A 22,568-nucleotide genomic window follows, 5' to 3' on the forward strand; every position below is an offset into this window, starting at 1 on the left:
TCACATCTCATTCCGACCACCAACTTTCTTTGTCCAGACCCCCAGCAAAAGGCAGGACGGCAGCTGTTGCCAATGTTCAATCCTGGCCAGCAGGGCGGCTGCTGTGGCAGCAATGTTCAGAGCAGGCATTTAGATTTCCTCCGGATGCAAAACAGCCATAGGGGAGAAGTCACTATAATGAGGCGTATACACAGTCACTGGGCATTGAGGAATTTGAACATCATGTTTTTCTTAGGCACAGGACGAGAAGACTGTTGCTCTGCGGCTTTTGACCTTTGATCTCTGCCACATCCATTCAGACGCAGTCTGCAATGTGGATCCGATGACACACAGTCTTTCTGAGAGCTCACCTGATCGTTGATACAATGCATTAAAAATGCCAGACTGAGGATATGGGATCATAGCAAGACAGTTCACTCCCTGCTTTCTCAAAAATGTTTCGTAAAAAACACAGGCTCTTTTTTTTTTTTTTTTTTTTTTTTTTCCCAATACCCCTTCAAATAGCTACTAGCCATACAACGTATCATCAGCTGGGGCGCATCCCGTTCGCAGTTTGTAATCAGTGAAGGCCATCAAACCCTCATCTGCCTTGGAACTCAAACATCAGTTTCTGAAATGACACACTCAGAGAAAAAACAAATATTAAAAATCATTATCAACATGTCAATTTCAAAAACATTCATAACTCCTTATTCAACTATCTTACTTCCAGCCACAGCTATACAGATGTAGGCATAATTATATCAACTCAACATAGCTCAAACAAAATGCCATTATTTTATCATTATTCTTTCTTCATTTGTCCCGAAAAGGGAAAGTTAACAAATTAACCATCGTCATCAATCATTAAAATATAAAGACTATTAGCTCAGTCACTAAAAAAAAAAATAATAATAAAAAAAATAAAAAATAAATAAAACACTAATTCAATATTCTTTTTTCAAAAACTCAACAATATCTTTCAAATATTATTACTTATTTTATATTGTTTATCATTCCTCTCTTACCATTTTGACAAAGAAAAAGTCCCATTACGAGGACACATTATGCTAACAGCGCACAGCCCAGCCCCCACCTTTTTTTCTAACCTAGAAACGGGGGGGGGGGGGGGAGGAATCTTAACATTATAAATCGCAAAACCTATTTTATCATATTCCCATTAATAAAACAAACGCCACTATCACAACAGTCTCATCTCACACAAAACAACACCAAACTTAGTTAAAATATTGAAGAAAAACAAACAAAATCCCCATATGCACACTTCTCACTTACAAACCCCCACCTTTTTTAGAAGCTAGGTCACACACTCAAATGCATACGCACACACTCTTCAGTCATTATAAAAAAATAAACGGTGTTATTCTATCAATTCGTTGTCTACAAATCTTATAGCATTTAAACCGCAGTTTTATACGGTAATTTCAGTAAACGGGTAACTTCGAACAAACCACCCGTAAACTGCTCCACAAATGCTGGAGTCATTTTAGCATCAAATTCAGCCTTTTTTCATTACCAACAAAGAAAATACAAAATTCTGACATACCATTTTGTCCAGCGAAAGCTTTGTATACAATCGATCCATAGTTCGTTTTTTCATTGTTCATCGACGCTTTTATTTTTCGCTGAACCGGAAGCGCATTCAGGACAAACCATTCTATATCCGGGTCGAAATCGCCTCCATTTTGTTTGTAGTTTTTGATGTTTACTTTCGGTTTCAACACAGTGACGTCTCACTTTTAGTATTAATAGTTCAATATGTTAACACATATGGCCACACACAGACAGACATAAGAATTACGTGACCTCTCGTTTATACACAGCGGTTACCCAATCCCGCTGAGCTAAACTGTTCTCCATATATTGCCAAATTTCTGCAAGGCGCTTATTTTTTAAAGAAATTGTCACGTACCATCGAATTCAACCGTGGAACAAAAGGAATTCAAACGGGAATCCTGACCTCAAAACTACATATTGTAGAAGCGCCAACAAAATAAAACAAAAGTTACACGTAATCTCTCGATTGCAAATACAGTGATACAAAATCCAATCATCGCTGTAATCAACCTGGACCCCTCAATACTGTTCAATTTCAAACAGGCGCTTTTTCAAATAAAAGACATATTACGTGTACGAGAACTTTCACACCAAGAGCCATGAACAATTATGTTACTTGTCCTCAAATCCGGTCAAAACTGCTAAAAAAGCAGAGCGCACACCATAATCTTCGCGATCCTTAGTAAACAAGAAAGACTTGTTACGTCATCCGGCAAACCCTTTTATTCAATATATATTATGGTCTAAGGATTCTTCATAGCGTTGACGAAAAACAAAACAAATCAAAAAATTAACCGCTATTTCTTCCTGTACAAAAAAAGCTTCATCACTTCGAGTCTGCATCACGTCACCTTCAAATGCACCACTCCACGACGTGTTTAGTTCAATATCGTCGGAATTATCAACTCTCTAACGACATCAAACTATAACTTGTTCACACAGATCTCATTTAAAATTTAGACAATTTGGGAGACGAAAAACCAGTTGCAGCGGACCAGACAGACAGAACCTCTTCTACGTGGATAACAGTCTCCACTTACAGTACTTTATTTATTTAGGCCTAGAAGTTCCGCCCGTCCTTGAACGCCGCATCTAGCTCCACGTCCGTTCGGTTCAACGGAGGAGACCATTCGTTATAATTCAGCGTCGGCGGTCACCATTTGTTAGAGTAGACAATATTAAGTATTGTACTCTTTGCGTGTTCAATTAACTGAATGGTGAGATTCTGTTGAAGAAGTTCCTTTGCAAAGGTATTAATTACCAGAAGCTTCTGATCACACAATTGAAGTCACCCAAGCAGTGCTCTGTTCAAATGTGTCCTTCTCTCCAGCCCACATCATTATTTATTCACAAAGAGGGTTCATAGAAAGGTCAGCCCACAACACACCTGGTTACAACTGAATGAATACAAGAGAATCCGTTCCCATTGGTATAAATCAGATTAGAAAAAATACAATAATAATAAGCCTGACTCCCTTCCGACCAGTAGAGACCGGCCCTCCCATTTAGAGATAGCGAATGAATGTTTGAACTCGTTGCCCTTCCTCATGAAAGTAACACAGACAAGAATACAATTCATTGAGCCTACACTGAGTCAACTAAATCCAAAACGGCTAAAATATAAATTTAAACTAAAAAACAATGTTAATAACTCATCAGGACACTTCTTCAACCTACATCTAATGTTCTCCTGGCTGAACAGTGGCGTTGTGACTACTGCAAAAGTGCTCAGAAATATTTTCTGTCACTTAAAAGCGGCAGTTCATCATGAAATCTAAAAGACAAAGGTGCAGTTCTGTGTTCATTTATTCAACTCAAAAGTGAATTAGTAACAAAGCCGAACGCCATTTCTGTAGACAACTATGTCCGAAGGAATGATTCTGTGACTCAGCCCCTTTTATCTGCGAGCGGCGAGCAAATGCCTTCCTTCGCTGGTTGGATTTAAGGCTGTACGATACGGACAAAATTTCACATCTCGTGGTTTTTGTCAGACATCTCTATTCTTTGGTTTTTGACTAATCATGAGACTGCATCGCTTCAGTGTTTTATGGCGTCTGCATCTTGCAATTTGTTATTTTATTGATACTTTACTACTCATGATATTAATACATTTTATTTTGTGTTATCTCATTTAACTTGTCTCTTCTGCAAAACTGATACAAGAACGATATTACATGGGTTCAGTGAAAACTAAGCACAATCTAAAAGGATCATGTGTAAAAGGCATTGTTTTAGGCATTATTAGAACTTGGTGACAGTCTTCAACATTAACAAGCTTGGCAATAAAAAACAGAACTGAACTCACATTGTACTGCAGTGTGCTAATTAATTTTATCCTCCAACATAAGTTGTTGTCGTTGTGTTTATGTGCCTGCATGTAACTGTCTCGTTTTAACCACATCACTGTGCGTTGCGTGTGTGTATGTTTGTGTGTGGATTGACATATTAAAATAAAAGTTTGCCTCTCGTGAACGTTGTAATGTGAGGACTCACACGAATTCCAGCGATGTCAACTGTGTCAGCCTGAATCAAGGTTTGACGTTTGGTGGCTCCCATTACAACACGTTGCTTTGCATCACTTTTTTTAATCCATCAAAAGGCAGCAGAAGACGCAGGTTGCTACATAAATATGACGTGGGCGGTCATTTGGCCGGTGACGAGTGCGCGCTGGCCGTATACATCAGCTCCCCTCCTCCTTGCCTTCCGATTTGAGTCTCATCAGTCAGTTGACGTGACGATGAGGGCGCCCCGGCACTCACTCCACTAACTCGATGTGGAAATGTCCGGTAGTCTAGCGAGTAAACTAGCTAGTCTTGTTTCGATTTTTTTTGGGCGCCTGTACGCCACTGCGTTCTCGAATATATTGCGCCCTGGGTGGTCACCCAGGTCGCCCAGAGCAAAAACCGCCACTGGACCTGTGTCTGCAATACAGAATGACTTGACTTGTATGTACTATTCTTTGCAGCTTTTGTTGTTGTTTTTAATGACTCTTTCACATTTCTGTTCTCAGGTCAGATGACACTGATCAGGAGCACAGCTATTTTGGGCGCAAATACATTGGTGTCGGGACTGGAGGGACGTTGGAAATCCATGGGGCAAAAAAGCTCTCGTGGACTTTCTTGAATAAAACCCTCTACCCTGGAGAAAGCCACCAAAATCACTACTTGATGGAGAGGAGCTGGGGGAACCGAGGCATTATTGTCCATGTAATTGACCCCAAGACTGGAGAGATACTGAGTAGTGACAGGTGAGTGGACACTCATATTGTTGGCTATTTCTCTGTCTGTCTGTCTATTAGAGACAAATATGAAAACAACCATTTTAAACAATTTTATATTCTGTGTCATGTTACTTGGGATTAGTTAGAATATGCACGCTTTGTTTGTGTGTCTATCACTGTACCAAATCCCCCCCAAATACTGATTGTGATTTATTCATTAATTAAACCATTTGTTGTTTCAGTTTTGTAGGGGTTGGGGTTTTGTTTTATTTTGGTGGGTTTGTTGTGTTTGTCTTGTGTTTCCCCTATCTCGTTATGTCTGATTACGTCCACCTGTGTGTCTTTCCCCTTCGCAGTGTGTTTGACCAATCAGTGCCCTCACCCTATTGTGTGTCTCATTAGTGTTGGTGTATTTAGGCCCCATCCACACGAAAGCCAGTTTCAATATATCCTCACAAGTGTCTTACCGTTTAGGCCGTTCGTTCACATGATGGCACGGTTTCGGAGCTTGAAACCGGGCTCCAGAGTGGAAAGATTCCAAAACGCGCCCCCGTACGCACCCGTCTGGACACCATATGCAGGATACTCCTCCAGTGATGACGTAATGGTCGCAACTCGATGACGACGCGTTGTCACAGATTGATGACGTATGCGTCAATTCTTGCGTGACTTCGCGCGAATCGTCTGTCAACATCAATGGCGGCTAGCCGTGTCGTAGTCGTTTTGCGCTTGAGCTTGCTTATGCTTTTGCAGCAAAATATTTTGCTTCTTTATTCCCACGTTCAACAAGCGGTGTTGTACTTGAATCACCCGCCATTGTCACTTTTCCTCTGTTCGTCTTTTTTATGTTGTTTTGATACATGTTTGTTCTGCAGATTGCAATAAAATTAGGGAATGAAAGTGTTCATCTTCTTCGCTGATTCTTCTTCTACGCTTTCCGTTAACTCCCTGTGGCTGTGCTACAGCGCCACTCCAGACTAGGCATATACATTACAGCCGTTAAAAGTCTTCAGCGTCGTCTTTTGGACACACGCAAGTCTTGAAATGGTTCTGTTTGTCTGAGATTTGTTTGAGGAACAAAGCCGGCTTTGCTTCAGTCTGGACAGGGCCTTAGTCTGTTGTCTTTGTCCAGTCAGTGTGGGATCATTGTCTTTGTCAGGTGTCGAAGTCGTGTGTCGTTCTTGTGTGGGAGTCTGTGTTTCTTCGTCGCATTATGCTAAACACTGTTTTTAGTAAGTCATCCACGTTTTAGTATAGTCGTCACATCTCAGTCTTCTTCGCCTTAACTATCAAGTCTTCCTCGCCCTCATCACGAAACTTTCCTTCAAGTCTTCCACGGTAAACCCTGCCATCCACGTCAGAGTTACGATCCCTGGCTACAGAAGCAGGCTCTAGGGACGTGGAATGTAATTTCTCGGGCAGGGAAGGAGCCCAAGCAAAGTTGAGAAGCTCCAACTAGATATAGTCTGACTCTCTTCTACACACAGCTTGGGCTCTGCTGCCATTCCACTCAAGATGGGTTGGGCACTCTTCCACTCTAGAGATGCCCACTGTGGGAGACACCGAGCAGGTGTTGGCCTACTTATGCCACCTGGTGCCTGTACATTGTGGTGGACGAGAGGGTAGTCTAGTAGTCTCCCTTGAGTTGAGTCCTGACTGTGGTTTGTGCCTATGCACCAAAAAGCAGTTCAGAGTACCCACTCTTCTTGGAGTCCTTAAAGTGGGTGCTGGAGAACACACCGGCTGGGAGTCCATCATTCTGCTGGGGAATTTCAATGCTCACGTGGGAAATGACAGTGAGACATGGAGGGACGTGATTGCGAGGAACGCTGCCCGTACAGAACACAGATCACAGAGTGGTGTTCTATTATTGGACTTACTGTATGTGCTCGTCATGGCCTGTCCATAACAAACACCATGTTCAAACATAAAGGTGTCCACATGTGCACTTGGCACAGGAACAACGTAGGCCGCAGTTGAATGATTGACTGATCTTTCATCAGATTTGGGAATGCAATTGTGCTGGACACTCGGGTGAAGAGAGGCGCTGCGCTGTTAACCGATCACCACCTTGTGGTGTGTTAACGCCAATGGTGGAGAAGATTTCACTCTGATCCTACATGTGTTTTGTGGACTTTGTTGAAGGCCTTCGACCATGTCCCTCAGGCAATTGTGTGCGGGGTGCTTTGGGAGTACAGGTACCAAACCTCGTGATACGGGCTGTTTGTTTTCTGTATGACCGAAACAGAGTTTGCTCTGCTTTCGTTTCCAGTGAGGGTTGGACTCTACTAAAGCTGCCCTTTTGTCAACAATTTTGTTGTTATGGGCATAATTTCTAGGCACAGCCAAGCCATTGAGGGTGTCCGGTTTGGTGGTCTCAGTATTGCATCTCTGTTTTTTGAAGATGATTTGGCACTGTTGGCTTCATCAAGCCGCAATCTCCAATTCTCACTGGCGTGGTTTGCAGCAGAGTGTGAAGATGTTTGGATGAAAATCAGCACCTCCAAATCTGAGACCATGATAATCTGTCGAAAATATTTTGGAGCACCCTCTATAGATTGGGGATGAGATCGACAGGTGCAACGTTGTGGCATTTGCAGTGATGCAGACTCTGAATTCATCTGTTGTAGTGAAGTAGTTCAGCTTTCAGGCAAAGCATTCAATTTAACAGTCGATCTACGTTCCTACCCTCACCTATGGTCACAAGCTGTGGGTCGTAACAGAAAAAACAAGATCTCAGATACAAGTGACCCAAATTAATTTCCTCTGCATGGTGTCCGGTCCCTTTATAGGGTGAGAAGTTCGGTCGTCTGGGAAGGACTCAACAGTCGAGGCTGGCTGGCCTTACAGAGTTCCAGCTTGTGAATGCATGCATGTCAATCAGGGTACCAGAAACAGTATCATTAGTGATTCACAGAGTTTGGTTCTATTTCTGATATCAAATAGTACTTTGAGTGATAAAAGCATGCAGCAAGGCTCACTAGGAAAGTACTGCATGATGCAATTGCAGGCAGTTGCATCATCTTGGCATAGTCGTAGACAGGAAGGGCAACGAGCACAGTTAAGCTTGACAAACGCAAAACACTAAGTGATCATCTTCCTGATGCATGGTAGTTGGAGTATCCAATTGCCTTCTCTGGGAGCTCCTATCGGACCCATGTTCCCTCTCATATAGAGGTAGGAATTTCAGATAGCTGAAAAACCGGTCACAAAATGGTATGGAGGGAGTGCAGGTAGACCTGAAACAAGTTTCCCAATGTGGTTCTCAATAATCTATTTGGGCAATGGTGCCAAAGTCTGGTCCTCTAGAGCAGTGGTCCTCAACCCTGGTCCTCGGGGACCGGTATCCAGCCTGTTTTCCATGTCTCCCGCAGCCAACACAGGTGATTCATATTATCAGCTAATTAGCAAGCTCTGGAGAAGCCTGATAACGATTCCCACCTGTGTTGGCTGTAGGAGACATGGGAAACAGGCTGGATACCGGTCCCCGAGGACCAGGGTTGAGGACCACTGCTCTAGAGCACATATCCAGCCTTTTTTTAATGCCTCCCTCCTCCAACACATCTTAATAAAATAATCAGGATTGTTATCAGGCTTCTGCAGAGCTTACTGATGAGTCGATCATTTCATTCAGATGTGTTGGAGAAGGGAATTGTGGAAAACAGGTTGGATATGGGTTTTGTTGAACCGGACTTTGACTGCAGGCAGCATTTGAATTTTGCCCGACAGATACCATGTTAATAGTTGCTGATGGTTCACAGGGCTTCTTCAAAGAAGAAGTCCTCTGTTAGGTGTAGGTTTAGGAGCCACAAATGAAAGTCAAATAACTTAAATTTCAGCCAAAATTCTTATGTTAGGCCTGAAATCATGTCAACAATAACATGGCATGACATATATATATCTACATATATGATATATTCTGAAGTCTTGGAATAATGTGAGTATTCCAGTTTATCGTTAATGTTCCTTGTTGCCACAGGGTATAAATAAAGTGTATAGTTTGTACCCACATAGGCTGCATGGGGTAAGGCCTGCTAATTCGCTCAAAATCCTCCTTCTCAGTTAAGGTATGAGTAAAGTACACATTTCCTGAGTCTTTGGACTCTGGTGAATATTCCACTTTTTATTTTCTGTCTCTTATGTACTTTGATGACACAGGCCTTAGATAAAGGCGAAAATTGGCGAAAAATGTGTGCGTGTGGGGGCTGTATATGTGGTTTTGATGGTTTGAAGAGCTATATTTGACTAAGTGTTTCACAAATTGGCTTAAACTAAAGTTTAGAATATGTCATTTAAAATGATACCAAACACAGCATTATCAACCACTGATAAGAATCCTTAAGTAAATCAGGATATGCACCAGTGGCAAAATGCGTTTTTTTCACAGGTATGCCGTTTACTTCATGAGGTGATAACCACTAAAAAGCTACCAGTCTCAGAGGTTTATCATATCAAAACATAAACTTGGGATGCATAGTTATAAAAAAAAAAATCACAACTAGAATTTGCCGACCAAATGGTACCGGTAAGTTGTATATTGGGCTTTGGCCCAAGGATTAGTAAGAATTGTCACCATCTCGATTGCCCGCTCACAAAACTAACCTTCCTGTCATTCCCACAGGTTTGACACATATCGCAGTAAGGATGAGAGTAATCGCCTAGCAAAGTATTTAGATCGTGTGGATGCAGAACTCATTGTAGCCATGGTGGTCAATGATGAGGGCTCCAACAATTTGGAGGACTCTGCCAAAAAGAGCATCTTCAGTCTTGGCAGTCAGCATATCAACAGTTTGGGATTCAGGTGAGCGCACAAGAAAACAAATCCTTTCAGGACATTTTCAGCTGTTGCTTATACACTCAGGGCCAAATCCACTATAGGTTTGTTTTAGCGCAGTTTGCTGCGAGTCCTGTCTTATGCACATGTAGTGTACTTTATCTAGGATGTTAGTAATACACTTGAGTCTGTTCATGATTTTGAAATGTAGCCGCAAGCGGGCACAAGCCAGTGTCTTCCTGTCCCAATCCCGGATAAATATAGAGGGTTGTGTCAGGAAGGGAATCCGACGTAAAACTTTTGCCAAATCAAACATGCGAATCAAATATATGACTTCCATACCAGATCGGTCGAGGCCCGGGTTAACAACGACCGCCCTTGGTGCTGTTGACATACAGGATGCTGGTGGAAACTGGACTACTGTTGGTCGAAGGAGAGGAGGAAGGTGTGTTTGTAGGAAGAAAGAGAAGAGGAACACGAAGAGTCTAGGACTGAGAGTAGGGACTTTGAATGTTGGAACTATAACAGGAAAATGTAGAGAGCTGGTTGACATGATGCAGAGGAGGGAGGTGGACATACTGTGTGTTCAGGAGACCAAGTAGAAAGGGAGAAAAGCTAGAAGTTTAGGAGGAGGGTTCAAGCTGTTCTATCACTGTGTAGATAGGAAGAGAAATGGAGTAGGGGTTACTGTGAAGGAGGAGTTTGTTAGGAACGTCCTGGAGGTGAGAAGAGTGTCAGAGTGATGAGCCTGAAGCTAGGAATTGAAGGTGTGATGATCAATGTTGTTAGTTGGTATGAGCCACAGGTAGGATGTGAGCTGGAGGAGAAGGAGAACTTTTGGATGGACCTTGATGAAATGAAGCAGAGCATCCCTAGAAGTGAGATAGTTGTAATTGGTGCAGACTTCAATTGACACGGTGGTGCAGGAAACAGAGGTGATGAGGAGGTGATGAGGAGGTGATGAGGAGGTTTGGTATCCAGGAGAGGAACGCAGAAGGACAGATGGTGGTTGACTTGAAATGGCTGTCGTAAATACTTTCTTCCAGAAGAGGCAGGAACATAGGGTGACCTACAGGTGTGGAGGTAGGAGTACACAGGTAGACTACATCTTTTGTAGACGGTGTATCCTGAAGGAGATCAGCAACTGCAAAGCAGTGGTAGGTGAGTGTAGCCAGACAGCATATGATGGTAGTGTGTAGGATGACTTTGGTGGTGAGGAAGACAAAGACTGAAAAAGGAAGAGTGTTGTATGACTTTCAGGAAGGAGTTGAGACAGGCTCTGGGTGGTCAGGAGGTGCTTCCAGATGACTGGACAACTACAGCAAATGTGATCAGGGAGACAGGTAGGACAGTCCTTGGTGTGTCATCTGGAAGGAAACAAGATAAGGAGACTTGGTGGTGGAATGAGGAGGTGCAGAAGTGGATCCAGAGAAAGAGGTTAGCTAAGAAGAAGTGGAACACAGAGGACTGAAGAAAGTAGATAGGAGTACAAGGAAATGCAGTGCAAGGTGAAAGTAGAAGTGGCAAAGGCCAAACAAGGGGCTTACAGTGACTTGTATGCTAGGTTGGACAGTATAGGAGGGAGAGACTGATCTATACAGGTTGGCAAGGCAAAGAGACAGATGGGAAGGACGTGCAACAGGTTAGGGTAATAAAGGATAGGAATGTGTTGACAGATGCCAGTAGTGTAATGGGAAGAGTGTTTTGAAGAGTTGATGAATGAGGAAAATGAGAGAGAACAGAGAGAGAGAGTAGAAGAAGTGACAGTGTGGACCAGGAAGAAGCAAAGATTAGTAAGGATGAAGTGAGAAGGGCATTGAAGAGGATGAAGAGTGAAAAGGTACTCGGTTCTGATGATATACCAGTGGAGGTATGGAAGTGCCTAGGAGAGGTAGCAGTAGAATTTCTGACTGGGTTGTTCAACAGGATCTTAGATAGTGAGAAGATGCCTGAGGAATGGAGGAGAAGTGTGCTGGTGTCCATTTTTAAGAACAAAGTAGACAGAGTTGTGGCAGCTACAGAGGAATTAAGTTGATGAGCCACACAATGAAGCTATAGGAAAGAGTAGTTGAAGCTAAGAAGACTAACGGCAACGGTGAACATCTGTGAGCAGCAGTATGGTTTCATCGTCAGAAGGAGCTGCATTGTGTCTTTGTAGATCTGTAGAAAGCTATGACAGGGTGCCCAGAAAGGAACTGTGGTTTTGTATGAGGAAGTCTGGAGTGGCAGAGAAGTATGTTCAAGTGGTGCAGGACATGTATCAGGACTGTAAGACAGTGGTGAGGTGTGCTGTAGGTGGAGTTTAAAGTGGAAGTGGGACTACATCGGGGATCAGCTCTGAGACCCTTCTTGTTCGCTATGGTAATGGACAGGATGACAGACAAGGTTAAACAGGAATCTCCATGGACTATGATGTTTACAGATGACATTGTAATCTGTAGTGAGAGCAGGGAACAGGTGGAGGAAAAGCTAGAGACGTGGAAGTTTGCCCTGGAAAGGAGGGGAATGAAGGTTAGCCGTAGCAAGACGGAGTATCTGTGTGTTAATGGGAGGGACCCAAGTGGAAGAGTGAGGTTACAGGGAGAAGAGACCAAGAAGGTGGAGGAGTTTAAGTATTTAGGGTCAACAGTCCAGAGCAATGGAGAGTGTGGAAAATAAGTGAATAAGCGTGTGCAGACAGGTTGGAACGGGTGGAGGAAAGTGTCAGGTGTGATGTGTGATAGAAAAGTTTCAGCTAAAATGAAAGAAAAGGTTTATAAAACTGTGAGACCAGCGATGTTGTTTGGTCTGGAGATAGTGCCACTGAGGAAAAGAAAGGAGGCAGAGCTGGAGGTGGCAGAGATGAAGATGCTGAGGTTCTCTTTGGGAGTGACCAGGATGGATAGAATCAGGAATGAGTACATCAGAGGGACGGCACATGTTAGAGGCTCAGGAGATAAAGTCAGAGAGAGCAGACTGAGATGGTTTGGACATGTCAAGAGGAGAGATAGTAAATTAGCAGAAGGATGCCGAGTTTCCAAATGCCAGGAGGTCTAGAGGAAGGCCAAAAGGTTTATAGATGTAGTTAAAGAGAACATGAAGGTAGTTGGTGTGAGAGCAGTGGATGCAGAGGACAGGGTTAGATGGAGGCAACTGATTCGCTGTGAAGAACCCTGAAGGGAAAAACCGAAAGGAAAAGAAGATTTAATTATGAACAAAACATACAGATAATAAGCATATTGCAAGGCACAGTAAGAGAACCGTGTGTCTCTGCAGCTCAACACTGCCTGACTGAACCTTATTTCCCACTACGCCCAACATCAACATGTTACAACTAGCATGATGCATGACTTAAACACTCTTAATTCACTCCATTTGTGTGAATTTGAACGTGCTTGTCTATTTGTGCCCTGGGATTGGCTGGTGACCGGTTCAGGGAGTACCCTGCCTCTCACCCTAAAACAGCTGAGATAGGCTCCAGCATGCCCACAGACCGTAGTGAGTTTAAGTGGTTAGGAGAATGAATGAATGAATGTACCTCTTATTTCTATTGACACAAACGTACTATGTGCTATACTTTATGGTGACACGTTCATGGGCCCACATACGCGCACAGAGCTCATTTTGTTCCTCTCGGAAAGCACACTGAAATAGCTCATTTAATTAAGGTGACTGTGTATGTGTGTAAGGTGACTGTGTATGTGTGCACGACTGCGTGTGTGTTTTTTCCTTCCTTAGCTACATATTTGTTCTGTCAGTCCTGTTTTTCCCCCCCATGATTAAAAAATAATAATAATTTTTACAGTTCATCTATGGCGTCCTTTTTCTCCACAGACATCCATGGTCCTTTATAGTTGTGAAAGGAAAACCATCTTCAGCTGTAGAAGATCATGCTCTCTATGAAGGTAGGAACCTTTTTTTCAGTCTATGCTGTCCAGTGAGTCAATTCCTTTCCAGCGTACACAGGGGGAAAAAAGTCTTGAATTGAGTTAATCCAAAGTGAATATATTAATAATGACCTCATAATTAATTAAACGCATATTCACTTTGGATTAACTTAATTCAATCGTGTGTTACCAATTGAAGCAATTTTATTAAGTTGGTCAACAATTAAATTTGTAATATTAAATTGGTTCAACAATTATTGTTTTAGATTGTAGACTAATGTATTTTGCATTTTTTTGTTTGTTTTTTGTTAAAAGGGACCAAAGCCTCCTCAGAAGCCCAAAGCTCCTGTGTTTTTCAGTTGAGCTATGCAGAGCATTTCACCATCACAGCCAGCAGCCAGTGGTTGCAAGGTACCTCTTCAAACCATTACACTGTAAACTGTTGCTTTTCAGACCTCGATGCAAGTTCAGCTCAAGCCTGGTATTTGTTCCAGAGACGTTTGAATTTGGGGAGGGGGGTCGGTTCACAACATATCCATGCTTCCGTTTGTATCTCAGTTTTCGGTTTGGTTCGGTATATGTTGACTTTTGGAAAAATCAATAATGTCTTGTAAAGTTAGGTTAAAAGACAATGAGCACAAGAAGTATGTTCACAGCATTATTACGTGATGCACATAGACTGACGCGTTTGTACAAACAGCGATTTCAAGTGAGTTGTACTTTCTCCAATGCAAATTCTGTGACGTCTTGGAAGTCCGTCTTATGCACCAGAGGTCTTGCGTTGGAAAAATACTTACCTGGGGCCTAATGTACAAAGACTTGCGTGGCTTTCATACTAAAACACGGCATACGGCTAAAAAATCCAGATGCATAAATCCAAGCACATTCTTTTCATACATCTCAATCAATGCAGAATAGTTGAGTACCAGACTCCTCCCACTCCACGCCCGTACATAAATATACAAATTAGTATAGTGGGAATGATTACCCTGCATGATCAGATAATCACATTGTAAAGCCATGAGTCCCAAATAAAAAAACACAAAATTTAACCTGGAGACGCTTGTAAACAAAGTCAAGGCCCGAAAAACTATTATTTTAGTACTGTCATACTGTCCTCGAAAGTCAACAACTCCATGACGAAAAGCTTTCAGGGTATGTCGGTTGTCTCTGAACACCATGTTGAAGGGGCATCAGATTGTTATTGCAGCGGTTTAAACTTGAATTTAATAAAAGGTCCGACTGCACAGACAAACTCCGCAAAGCTCCCTGTTGAGGCACATCTGCCGCCGCTGATACTGGATGAATGATGCGTGTTAAAGGAACATTGATCAGTTTGTGATCTTGGAGGTTTTAACTTAAAAGAGGCTTGCCCAATCCTGGTCCTCGAGGGCTGGAGTGCTGGAGGTTTTAGGTGTTTGCATCATCCAACGCACCTGATCCTAAAGATCAGGATCGTTATCAGGCTTCTGCAGAGCTTGCTGATGAGCTGATTATAGCAATCAGGTTTGTTGGAGTATGGAAACATCTAAAACCTGCAGGACTCCGGCCTTCGAGGACCAGGATTTTTTTTTTAAATACTTTATTTTTTTTAAACATTTTTAGAAGTACAAACATGAGAGGAGGAGGGGAGAAAAAAGGGCTAGAAGGTCACAATAATGATTACGCTTTGTAATTACAAACACTTAGCTTTTTTGCATACTGCAATCATTATTCGAAAAAGGTATGCATCATTGTAAGGTAAAGATTCAGGAACCAACCCAAGAAACAATGTAAAAAAAAAAAAAATTCAAGTTGGACTCCCCATACAGTGGACATTAATTTTAACGCCATTTCCAAGTAAAAATAACTGGGCATGTCTAAAATATATGGGCCTGGTCTGCCTGAGAATAACCACAATCTCTCCAACATGGAATATCAATAGTGCACAATTTTGACTGTCGCTTAGGTGTAATAAAATAACGGACCAAACTCTTCCAACAAAAATCTCTCCAAATAAATGAGTTGGTTGTACAGATTTGAGACCTCCATCCCTCTAACCAGACGGCATCAGGTATCTCTATCCTTGTCTTTTTCCCATTGATGTTTGATATGGAACTGTAACATCATCTTTCAAAACACCAAGGGACCAGTAGAGCTGTCCGATGATATGTTTAGGATTTGATCCTTTATAAGCATCTATAAACATTCGAATCAGCTTGGGAGGAGTATGCAATTGGGGACATTGTATTTCTTTGTCAAAATAATGACGAACCTGAATAAATCCTGTCTGTTTAAACCATACTTTAGAGACAGAGCCTGGAAGCTTTCAATTAGTCCCTTACTAATTATTCCACAAAGGGCAGTCACACCAAGGTGAGCCCATTGCATTGTCTGATTCGATGAACATGTATGGCCAGTTTGAAATGCGGATTGTATGAGGGCCAGCCCAAAACCCCAACCTGCCTATGTCGTTGAAATTACTTAATTACTTGCAGCCATGTTTCATGGATACATTAACACAGGAATTGTTTAACTGCAAAACTGTAGTAGTGCAATCCATACATCTAAGAGCAGTTTATATTGGGGTTTTAATCAATGAGAATTCTAACCCCTTCCATTTAGCCTCAAAAGACTTGGTACACCAGAGTACTAGCGGTCTTAGCTGGGCTGCAATGTAACGCCTGAGGCAGGGCAATGCCATGCCTCTACCATCCCTAGGTAACTGCAGGAGAGAGTACTTGATACGAGGTATTTTTGAGTTTTATACATCATTCAAATCTGGATATAAGCTTGTCCCATTCTCTAAACTGACTCAGTGGGACCTCAGCTGGTAAGGCAGTAAATAGATACAATAGCTTGGGAAGCATAATAATTTTAATCGATCTTATCCTATTGCCAATATTCAAAGAGAGCACACCCCGTCGGTCTAAATCATATATTTGTTTGGTGATGTGTTTATAATTTACGGCAAACATAGAGGACAGATCCTTTGGCAGGAACACTCCAAGATAATGGATACACGATTTGTACCAATCAAAGTTGTACCTCTCGGTTAATTCAGGAGTAGTAGAGAAGTTAAATGCTAGAGTCTGTGTTTTCTGAACATTCAGTGATTAACCTGAAAGACGGACGCTCAAAGGTCATTGATGCGCCTACCTCTGGTTTACAGACGTTTAAAGGGAAAGTCAAGTCAAAAATGTTATTTACAGGAATATATTTATACTTTACAAGATCATCTTGCTGGCCGGATTAAACCCCTTTGCAGGCCTTATCTGGCCTGGAGGCCATACGTTTGACACCCATGAATTTGCCACTTCTCATCTTTCATCTGATTGGAATTGTATGAAAGTAATTCCCCAGTCATACAAAAAATTCTTGACAACAGCCTATATGCTCTGTGGGCAGCCTACCCAATGTCATTTTTCTATAAACGTGGGTTCCACAGGCGGCAGAAATTATTTTTCAAAGCAATTATTTCCTTGCAGACATGAACACCTTACACTGTTCTCATCTCCTGGCCCTTTTAGAAACATACAGCAATCATCGGAGCATAAGTGCCTGGTCGTCTTCGTGTTTGTGATGTCACGTGTGATCACGCGAGAGCTTTCCCTCAGAGGACAGGATTCTTGACCAGTGGTAGAATATAACCTTTATGTGTATGGAAAGCTGTAATGAGATTATCTGAGCACATCACGTACAATATGACCAAAATTGTTAAATGCCCGCTTTTTTATCTTTATGTGATGGGTCTGAATCTTTTAAGATTTGAAAAATTAGTGTTTTGTATACAGCGATGTCATTTCCATAATTTTTGCTTAAATTTTGTGGCTTTTGTTATTTGTCTGATTTTGTTGTTATTTTAGTTGTTTACTTTGTTAAATTATTTGCTATAACCCGAACAGGGTTTCAGGGTGAATTTAAGTGGTACATTTTGACGAGGAATAAGGGGTGAGACTAGGTAAGTTGTGTGACTTCTTCCTACACTCTTTTCCAACAGAATCTTGTTTTGAAATTGAATACTGGTAGAACAAAAATGCTGCTCGAGCTAAAATTTGATTTTATCTTGTTGTATATGTACAAATGTATACATATATGTATTTTTATTTTCAAATAAAGTTTGTCTATATGCAACTGCAAGATCTCCCCTTGCGGAATATGTAGTTGTCCACACATGCGATATCTGCAATTGGACACTGCCGTGCACCTCCCAGTCGCGTATCCATGTGTGACACCTAGTCGTGACGCGCAGTCAGATGGGTACTATTAAAATATTTTCAAGATTATAATTATAATTACCAATAGTTCAATGAATTGATTTCTACAATCATTCAGAGGGATTGTCCCATGTTGTTGTCATATTTATGTATGAAATATATTCACCACCACACACAACTCTGTCTGCCTGTGTTTCCATGTAGTGCACCAAAATCGCATTACACCACCTGCTCCATGAGATGGACGTGGTTTTACCGAGTCTAAAATCTACCAAATTTGCAGATCCACTAGAGGGCGTGTAATAGGAAACGCCCTAGGTCCGTGGAACACCTAGTGATGCACGGTGCGGTCTACCAAATTAAAATGTGCCCGTTTTTACGCCAAACGCAGTCTACTTTCTGTGAACAAAATATTAAGACTGTTGGGGGCGCGGCAGCTTCATGTGCCAGAACACCCAGAGAAACAACATTGCTCCAAACATGGTAGACTAGACTTGTGCCTGCATCAAAATGAAGGTACATCCATTTTTACACCAAGCGCACGGGTGCCAGTCTACCAAAATAGAGCCCTCAAGACTTACATGCAAAAGGCTGTTAAAATCAATTGTCGTGGCCACAATGACATTGCCATGCGTCTAATTATGTTATATATAGGGCAACCCACATCAAATGTGTTACCGGTTGCACACTTCGTACATTTCAACGTCCTGCTTCTGTGCATACCATATGAAAGGGACAGGCAAATAAATCCCAGCTGCACTTTTATTGTAATGCACAAATTTTCCAAGAATACAGTATTTAAGATGGCATAGATGTAAATGAAATCTGACATTCAATCCCACTTTGTGTATTTGTGTCCCGCAGAGGCTGAGTGGACAGAATGGTTTGACAGGGATGATGAAAGAGGATCTGGTGACTGGGAGAAACTGACAGATCTGCGTGGGGCCTATCCGGACCGTCTGTGTAACAGTCCTCTGGACATTCAGGTAAATCCTGTACATGCATACAGTTTGTATCCTATACCTTAATCAGAAATTTGAGGATCATTAATAATTACAGGATGTGCTGCTTTTTGCTAAAAACATAACAAAAATATCTCAAGCATTGCCAATTCACCAAAGCATACAACCTTAAATAACAGCAAATACCATTTGCCTTTAGGTACAGGGTTCTATATTTTTTGATTACCAGCCAATGTGGCAGGTAACCCTCTAAAGTTACCTGACAAAAGGAATTTCCTTCCTCATACTACTAGCTCTGTTAATTTCTCGCAATGGTTGCACTCTAGACCAGAGGTGGGAAAACTCTGTCGAGGGCTGGAGTCCTGCAAGTTTTGGATGTTTCCCCTCTCCAACACAGCTGGTATATGATCAGCTCATCAGCAGGCTCTGCATAAGAGTGATAACGATCCTGTTGATTGGAATCAGCTTATGTTGGAAGAGGGAAACTTCCAAAACCTGCAGGACTCCGGCCTTCGAGGACCGAGTTTGCCCGCCCCTGTTCTTGACTGCAGCATGAAATACCAGCTTTCAAATAGCCAATGGGCGTATTTAACATCACGGCACAGTATTTATTGGAAATGTAGAAGTCACTGAATTTGGACGCTCTTGGTTCAGATTCTGGTTACTCGCCTCAATTCGACTTCCTAATGATTCTCAATTTTGATTCTTAAAAAAAAAAAGAGCTAACCAGTGGTTTGTTTGTTTTTTGATGAAATCATATGAACTTCTGTTTTCAATTGTTCCGTAATTTAATGAACTGTTTGCTATGAGTTTCTCAAAGCATTTAACCAGTATATTGAAGGGTCCGTATCATGTAAAAATAAATTTTGGGGAGCTTTTAACAATGTTAAAATGCTAATTCCTCACCAAAACACCCCCAAAGTGGTGTTTTCCTCTGTTCACCGATCTCTGAGCACCGTAGGTCATTCCTTCTCTCCGAGGACCAGCCCCTCCCACCCAAGAAAATGAGCGGGTCCACACTAGCTGACGTGTGCAAGTTAGGACCCACCCCCGCATCACCTCTGCGGACTAAACACACGCCCCCTTTCTCTGAGAAATCCGTGCTCGCAGGATAGTGATAAATATAGCCTTTATCAGTAAACATTATACCACATATCTCACTTTGATGAAATGGACATAATGAGATACATGTGGACATCTTGGATATTACAGATCCCTATATTAAGCGTGAGGAGTACTTTTTTACTATCGCAACAGCAGATCCTATCCTGACAGTGTTGGTCTGCAGCCAGGTATTCTTGGGCAGTAGCTTCCCATTAGGCAAATCAATCTTATCCTTCACATTTGCAATGCCAAAGTGCAATGATAATTGGCCATCTTAAATTTCCAGAAAGGTTCCAGACGTGCTGCGGTTGACACTTGTGTAAACTACAAGTGCAAACTTTGCAGTGATGAATGTATATGAGCGAATGGTAGTGGGTAGCATGCTCACCCTGAAAGCAGAAGTTCCCACGCAGTGCTTTTTTTTTTCTTCCTCCATTACAATTTGTTGCAGTCCTCAGTGGCAAACGAGCCGTTTTGTTTCAAATGTTTATTGAAGAATTGAACAGCCATCCAATTTCCACATTTAATCCTCAAAATACGAACCTGTCGTCCCCAACAGGAAAATACGCATGTTTTTCAAATCACCGTAACTCCGGTACCATTAGCACTAGCAACGTAATAAAAAAATTAAAAAAAGAAGAAGAAGAAAACAAACAAAAAAACAGACTGACTGCTATAATAGTAGTATCTAAAGTGTTTTAAAGAAGACAAGGTTGTACTGCAGCGGCTTGCTGGTCTCGCTGCGGCCTCTAAGCCACTTGCAGGAGTGTGCAAACGAGGCGCTGGCCGGGAGGCTCGCTGGCTGCCTTCAAGACTACCTGCCGCGACGGATTGTGGGGCGTCTTGGTGGCGCCGGTGCATTCACTCGCAGCCTCCCCGCTGCTGGAGGGAGACCGGCGGGCCGCTAGGTCGGTCAGTTTCTGGAGAGCTCCAGAGTTTTGTGAGTGGTGCGCACAGCAGTCGGGTAGGGCGAGAGAGGTGCAGCAGCCACACGGAGAGAGGCGGAGTTTTACTGAACCGGGCGTCTTACTTCTGTGTTAGAAAAATATCAAGCAAAATAACTCATATTTCATAAGAAATTACATCGCCATGGTGTCAAAGGTAAGATTTAATCATATATATGCCTATAGTTAATGGTGGAAGGGGTTAAAATAGTGTGATATGGACCCTTTAATATCAAACCTATGAACATGATTTTTTCACAAGAAGAGAGCTTTATTTTTGAGAACCTCAAGAATATACAATCATGCATACTAAAACCATGTTCTTGAACACCTATTGATGGGCTAATCTAGTGTTGACAAACACAAAGCTGCATTTGAGGGTTATGCTGAATATACTGCATGTACGTGTGTATATGCTGTGTATGCTATGAGTTAAATGTTATCATGGTAATTTGCATTTGTGTGTAACTTGTCAGCTGTTCGAAGCTGCTCTATGGAGCAATTTTGCCCAAAAGTATATTGCTTTATTATTTGACCATGTATGACTCAAACATCTTCTAACTAGCAGAAAACAACTTATCTGTTCACAACGGGTACTCATGCAAGCCTCTGGCCAATTGTTAGATTGGATTCAGGTTCAAATTTCCGGACCTCTGTCTGCAGATGTGTCATGTGCGTAGTGTGTATGTGAAGAAGGGAGTGTGCAGTTTCATTTTTCGGCCACACATGACAGTAGCGATTCAAATTCAATTTCCTCCAATTGAGCAGCTTACATTTCCAGTTAGTTTAACTTGTTTTCTTAATTTCGACACTCACCCAATTCTGGCTTTGATCCGGTCGGTGTGTTCTTTGATATTTATGACGTGTTGTTGCACCAGCAAAATTTAGTGGTAGCCCGGGTATAGAGTGACTAACTGTCCCCGTGTAGCGTGTGCACGCACGGCTTTTGAAGCTCAATTCATCATCCCGTAAATTGGAGTCGTGGCCCACAAAATCAGTGCTTGCCCTAATAATAATAATAATAATGGTAATTTTTAAAAACTAATGAGAGTTCGGTGCAATTCTGTCAACTGTAACCACGACAACAACAAGGCGTAGCCACGGACTTTCATATGTACAGTAAGTCCGCCTGTGTGAGTAGTAGGGATGGGTACCTTTCACATTTGAACCGGTACTGTTCCAATACTCGGTACCTGGGAATCGATACCGGTACTCAACGGTACCAATTTTCTGTACTTTTGTACTCGCTCTCTTTTATTTTTATTTTTATTTGTTAAATTGTATTTATTAATTTATTTGGGTGTTAGCAAATATGTTCATAATTGTTTATTTAATAGTAAAATATTTTGAAAAATCAATTTCACAATTACCTTTCAATATGTAAAACATTAAAAAATAAAATTGCATTCAAATGTGCCAGAGAGGAATAGTAAAAAATAAAGGTTTAACATTTTACAATTACTGAAGTATAATTAATAAACATAAGCTAATATTACAAAAAACGAAGAAGAAAAAACTGTGTGAATCTAAGTTCTGTGCAATGAACAACAGTAAATATATAAATTAATAATAATTGATGCAGTTGTGCAGTTGTTTTTCAAGGACTGTAAAGCCTGCCGCGCAATGAACTCAAATTTTGAACCCACGTTGGACTCAAATATTAAAAAATGACAGTTGGAAGAGGACATGATATGAACAAATAACTATTTGATCCAAATTAATCATTTGAATGTACCCGACATAGTCTGTAATGTTCGCTACATTTTGGCCACAATCTTTTGCTAATTTAAATATGGTCACCAGTAGTATATCCAAATTACAATGTCTATATACCTTAACAATGGTGAAGCCGTGTGCCTTCCAGCATGATTCCATTCGCTGGGGGAAGACCGCTGCGACACCTTCCTCAGCCGTGCGCTGATTTTGCGGGGACATTGCCAGCTTA

General features: G+C 41.7%; 1 protein-coding gene across 3 annotated transcripts in view; it reads left to right on the plus strand.

The window, feature by feature from the left end:
• The window catches only part of cemip (cell migration inducing hyaluronidase 1), a 217,928-nt gene that overhangs the window by 83,807 nt on the left and 111,553 nt on the right, over window positions 1-22,568 (plus strand). For all 3 annotated transcript variants that reach the window (XM_086071134.1, XM_086071135.1, XM_086071136.1), the window contains 5 exons: window positions 4,568-4,804; window positions 9,399-9,578; window positions 13,365-13,435; window positions 13,733-13,828; window positions 18,478-18,599. In XM_086071134.1, the coding sequence (XP_085927260.1) occupies window positions 4,568-4,804; window positions 9,399-9,578; window positions 13,365-13,435; window positions 13,733-13,828; window positions 18,478-18,599 (706 nt within the window). The remainder of the gene's footprint in view (window positions 1-4,567; window positions 4,805-9,398; window positions 9,579-13,364; window positions 13,436-13,732; window positions 13,829-18,477; window positions 18,600-22,568) is intronic.

Source organism: Leptonotus elevatus, chromosome 3 (genome assembly GCF_054856555.1).
Source record: "Leptonotus elevatus isolate MCC_2025b chromosome 3, RoL_Lele_1.0, whole genome shotgun sequence".
Taxonomy (NCBI): Eukaryota; Metazoa; Chordata; class Actinopteri; order Syngnathiformes; family Syngnathidae; genus Leptonotus; species Leptonotus elevatus.